The sequence below is a fragment of the Salmo salar genome, chromosome 10 (genome assembly GCF_965601325.2).
Source record: "Salmo salar chromosome 10, fSalSal1, whole genome shotgun sequence".
NCBI classification, from domain to species: Eukaryota; Metazoa; Chordata; class Actinopteri; order Salmoniformes; family Salmonidae; genus Salmo; species Salmo salar.
In genome coordinates this window covers 86,594,939-86,600,110 of record NC_138300.1, presented here as the reverse complement: position 1 = coordinate 86,600,110, position 5,172 = coordinate 86,594,939, and the positions used below count along the sequence as shown (strand labels likewise).

Below are 5,172 nucleotides of genomic sequence, written 5' to 3'. Positions count from 1 at the left end.
TTTTCAGTCATTTACTTAGGCTGCGTTTAGACAGGCAGTCCAATTCTGATCTTTTTTCTACTGATTGGTCTTCTGGACCAATCACATCAGATGTTTTTACATCAGACCTAAGACAATTAGTGAGAAAAAAATCAGAATTTGTCACAATAATTCAATCAGAATAACATTGAGATGGATGTTCTTCATATTTTTATTAAATGCTTGAAATTTAGGAAAAAACAACCATTTTGGTGCATCACATTAATTTGAAGAAATTCTTATAAACAAAAGATATTGTTTCAGATGCTTAGTTCTTGTTTGTTGAGGATCCTCAGTTTAGCAGAGCCACAGTATCTTACAGAAAGTGCTACAGAATCTGTCAATAGAGTTGAAGACTAAATGTGCTGATGACTGTTTGAGCTGAGCAGGCTAGGGAATGAAACCTCTTTTTCTCCTCAAAAGGTTTGCAGCATGACGTTTTATTTACACATCTGACCAAAAGAATCCTATACACAGGAAATGCTTGTGATTGTGAGTTCCTCTCCTCAAATGTGGGGAAGTTTATTTATTTCCACAGGCATTCCTGATTTGCACTCTCAAGGTCTGCAGTGAGGGTTTCAGAGGAGTATAAATTTAAGCTATATTTAGAAGTGGGAGTTTGGGCTAAGAGTTTTCATGATTATGTTGTCAATAACGCTCTGATTTCATACAGGTGTCATAACAAAACCCTACAAACCCACTGCTTATTTATGCGACTGTATACAGTATGCAACTTTACAGTTCAATACCATAACAACTTTCATTCACTGTAAATCACATAGTGACCTCAAGGAAACAGATGGCAATGCTCTGGTTGATACAGTATTTGTGTTAACAGTACTTTTTGCAATGGGAAATTTGATCAACTGATAAACAAATGTATGTTTACTGGTGCCCATAGCTCTAATCCTGATGCAATAGGCCTATGTACTGTGGGTCATGAACAAGTTTAACTCTTCCCAACATAATTTAGGCTATTACTCCAAGGTGTAAGTCTGTATGAGGAAGAGCATTGAAGACTGGCTGCAGGGCTATACTGAAGAATGCATGACCAAATGTAATGATCTTTAAGTTTTATAGGCTAAGATTGAATGTGTTTAACTGCAATGTCCTCAATTTACTTTTGTCAATTTTCATAGAATTAAATCAAGCTGATGTGCAATGTATTATTTTAGTTTATTACGGTTTGTTTTTACATTCAAGATGGAAAAAGAGAACTTTGTAAAATTATATTTATTTTCAGATACCATAAAGCTACCACTTTAACATTGAAATGTAACACTGGAGGATCAGCACAGAATATAACTTACACAACAGTGAAATGGCAGGCACTCCGATGACAAGCTCAGAGCTACTACATATAAAACCCACATTTTAATAAACATTTACATTTACTAAAACAACATCCGTATACTCGTGAGGGCCTTTCGTCAAATGCAAAGGTATTTTACGCGCACCTGCTCATGGGAAGTGAAGGTAGCCTAATAATCATAATCATAAATGTAATCATAATTGGTTAATCGTTATAGTGCTGATAGGCTCTTGATCAGATGGTTGTAGAAGTCCAATTATTAATATCATATTTTCTCTTCCCACTGCACGAAAATGGTGACACTCGTGCGTAATATCTTTAGATGTTCCCATTATATTACATCACCTCTCGTTTGTATATCACTTTGCCTATTTGAAATGTAGAACTTTCTCAGGGCAGGTGAATGATAAGTAAGAGCAAAGAGGAAATTCCATCTGGTACAGCTGGTGCGTGCGTGCACTCAAGATAACAGACGGATTGAATGTATGACTTTGGGGGTCCAAACCCGTCTGTGCTGTCACACCAACGCTGCTTTTGTGCATTTGGTTTCCTTTTTTTGATAAGATACTGTCTATGCTAAAACATTTTGATTTGTCCGTTGCTCTGCTTGGGACAGTGGGTATAATGTCCTTTGTTCTGCACAGAATAGATGAGTTCAAGTTCACCGCGCAACCGGACAGGACAGGAGACCCGTTCTCCCTCCCATCAAATGCTAGTATGCTGCTGTCTGGTTCAACGTCGTGGAGGGAAGACGCTCCTGAAAGATGTGCTGCGTCCAACCAGACCCTGTGGTCCTGAACCGGTATGCACCTTGGACCGAGGCGCGCGTCAGTGGATTGACTGCCGCACATGTCCTGCGTGGATTCAATGTGGATTTCATTGTGCACATTTAATTTTGGGCCATGTACAGACCCACTTTGCTGCATGCCAACATTGTTGAACTCACCAAGAACATATTTTAAATCTGAACATTTCTCATAATGTCTATGCTGTTGTTCCATCTCTGTGCCCACCACAGCTCTCTCTCCAGCTGACATTGGCCTACTCATCCTCCTACGGTAAGCATCAGCTGGAAGTTTAGACCCGGCCGGGTTCGAGGAGAGCGGACCCCTGTTCCTCTTGTGAGTCGTTTTGGACTCTGCAGTCTCTTGACCCTTTAGTTTTCTCTTCCTCCGTCTATAGTTCCCGTGGTCGAACATGTCCAGACACTTGGTGTCCAAAGTCCAGTAGCTGCCTTTACCGGGCCGGCCCTTCTCTCTCGGTACCTTGATGAAACAGTCATTTAGAGAGAGGTTGTGACGGATTGAGTTCTGCCAGCCCTGCTTGTTGTCATGGTAAAAAGGGAAGTGGTCCATGATAAACTGGTAAATGCCGCTCAGCGTTGCGCGCTTCTCTGGCGCGCCCTTTATAGCCATTGCGATAAGTGCAATGTAGCTGTACGGAGGTTTTTGCGGAGGTTCCTGCCGATTCGGGACGAAACCCAAAGCGGGAAGAATGGTACCACCGTCGCCTCCATATAAGTAAATCAAGGAGGAATTGGAAAGATTGAGCGCCGAGGGTGGCACTCCAAGCTGCGGCACTCTGCTGTGGTACAGGCTCATGACGCTGGAGCGCTATTTGCTTCCCAAGGAAACTTTAGCCCGTAGAGAGAGCTGCTCTTGGAATGACGGGCTCCCGCTACGTCCCTGCCTCATGAGTCTAAAAATGTTAAATAATTGTTGTACGTTTGCTGTTTTATGTTGACTTTGCACTGGAAAATAAATGTTCGATCATAAACACTCGTTGTGTTTTCAGCCCACCCACATTAATTAAAATTTCATTGCCGAAAGCGGCTCTCTCCCGCGTGTCCCCTGCGTACCAGCCAATGGTGTGCTTGGTTATTCCCTCATTTGTTTATAGAATTAGTCTGTTGATAAGTCTGCCCACCCAAGTTGAATCAAGCTGTGTTTATTTGGAAAAATTTCCGGGCACCCAATACATAAACGCACTGATCTGATGTTTGAAATATCACGTCCACCCTTGACGCTGAAAGTTGCTCACACAGAGAGAACAAGCAAACGGCCGAGTTCTTTCTGGACGTTGCTGTGGGTTACTTGAAATGAAAACAAAGAGTATAAAAGAAAAATAACTTAAACAATTGTCTTTTAACTCAAGTTGTGTCAGACCCCCCTACATTAGGAATAAAAAAAGAGAGAAGGTATAGCCTATAATTTAATCCCCAAACCTGCATGGTGTCAATAGGCACAGCTTTTATTTCATTTATAGCAATACATAAAAATATACTTTAGGTAATTGTTTTATAATAGAGCATATCCCTCTGATACACTGCTTGAAAAAAAAATTTGCACAGTGTTTTAACGGTTTTATCAAGAGATGAGTGAGAAAGCCACCCACTGCCTTAAAAGGACAATTTGGCAGGACGTGAAGGTAAACAGTATTATTTGTGGATGCGTGCATGATGCTTTATATTATGTATTTTCCTGTTTATAAGACGGAGGAGGATTATAACAACTTTACAAGTGCACACAGCTGGCCGGTGCTTACATTACGAGTTTGGAGGTTTCAGCATATATAAACTCTGGAGTTTTTTTGAGTTTGTCTTTTTTCCTCTCCTCACAAACTATGATTCATTAAGAAATAAGCCAACATGCCCAAAAGCAGCCTATATGTATCCCTCAAGTGCTTAGACCACACACTCATCTGATGTTGTAGGGTGCTGTTGCAAACCATTCCGTTCATTGACCTAAAATAAAATAAAATATATAGAACTATAGCCCGCTATAAGAGTGACATATTTGACATTTACATTTTAAACATAATATATGTGGTGAATGCAAAAAGGAAAATAATGCGGTCAATGAGCTCAGGCTATAGTCTATTTAAATGTAAGCTATTTTTTGATAATTGTTTTGTGGACATCATAAACTTGGCCTACACGAATTTTTCTGGTTCGGTTAGTGGCTAGATGGCCATTAGAAAATCATTGTATAACCAATAACACCTGGGGGTAATGAAAATTGAGTAATGAAAACGTTTAATTTGATAGAGAAATAGGATATATAGGTCCCCCTTGAATGATATCAATATTGCATTGACATAGAGTGTTTAAATTGCATTGGAGAAAGTGTGAAATACTATCTAATTATTTTATCACTGAAATGCCCCAAAGGAGTTCAGAGCAACCCTGACAAGCATATACGGACTACAGTTTTGGTTAAAGACAGTAGGCCTGCTTTCCGGGAACAAAGAAAATACATTTGGTGACATCTAAAGGCAAGAACGAGAATTGTGTGCATTTTTTGCTATCCTCTAAATATTTGAAAATAGTTCACACACTGACGTTATGGTTTTTCCGCTGTCATATTATTTTGCAGTCTTGCTGCATGCTGCAGCACAAAGATGGTTGAGAAGAACAACATCATTTATAGCCTATGTGTTATGATAATTTGTTGGTATTGCTCTGGTCCATGCACATAAAACGGATGCGCATGCAGCTCATATGCTGCGTTCATAACACGTGGGAATCTCGGGAAATACTACTTGTAAACGGGGAGCAAAGACTTGTGTGCATTCACCTACTTTAAACTCGGTGTGGACATACTTGCGAACATTAGAAATTTAAACAGTTCCTCAGTTTCAAAAATTCTCAGCCATAAAATTCTTAAAATAACTAACACTGTTATTGCACAACTGCCATCTGTAGGATTATAAGGAGAGTCGTTGGCTTTGTTAAAGTATGGCGCCTTTGGCAAGCAAGCTGCGTCAACCATAAACTAAAAATACAGATATCATCTTCATAAACAAATTAAAGTATTCAAAAAACATATTCATAGTTTTTTTTT

The 5,172-nt window shown here is 39.7% G+C and overlaps 1 protein-coding gene across 1 annotated transcript; it reads right to left on the bottom strand.

The window, feature by feature from the left end:
• Window positions 1–442: 442 nt before the first annotated feature.
• Window positions 443–3,100, bottom strand: foxl1 (forkhead box L1). Its single transcript, XM_014124285.3, has one exon. It carries the CDS (start codon window positions 2,929–2,931, stop codon window positions 1,699–1,701), a length of 1,233 nt encoding a protein of 410 aa, XP_013979760.1. The 5' UTR covers window positions 2,932–3,100; the 3' UTR covers window positions 443–1,698.
• Between the last annotated feature and the right edge of the window lie 2,072 nt (window positions 3,101–5,172).

What these genes read in the sequence shown, in the direction of transcription:
- foxl1 (XM_014124285.3), bottom strand. Translation starts at nt 2,931, where the DNA reads ATGAGCCTGTACCACAGCAGAGTGCCGCAGCTTGGAGTGCCACCCTCG.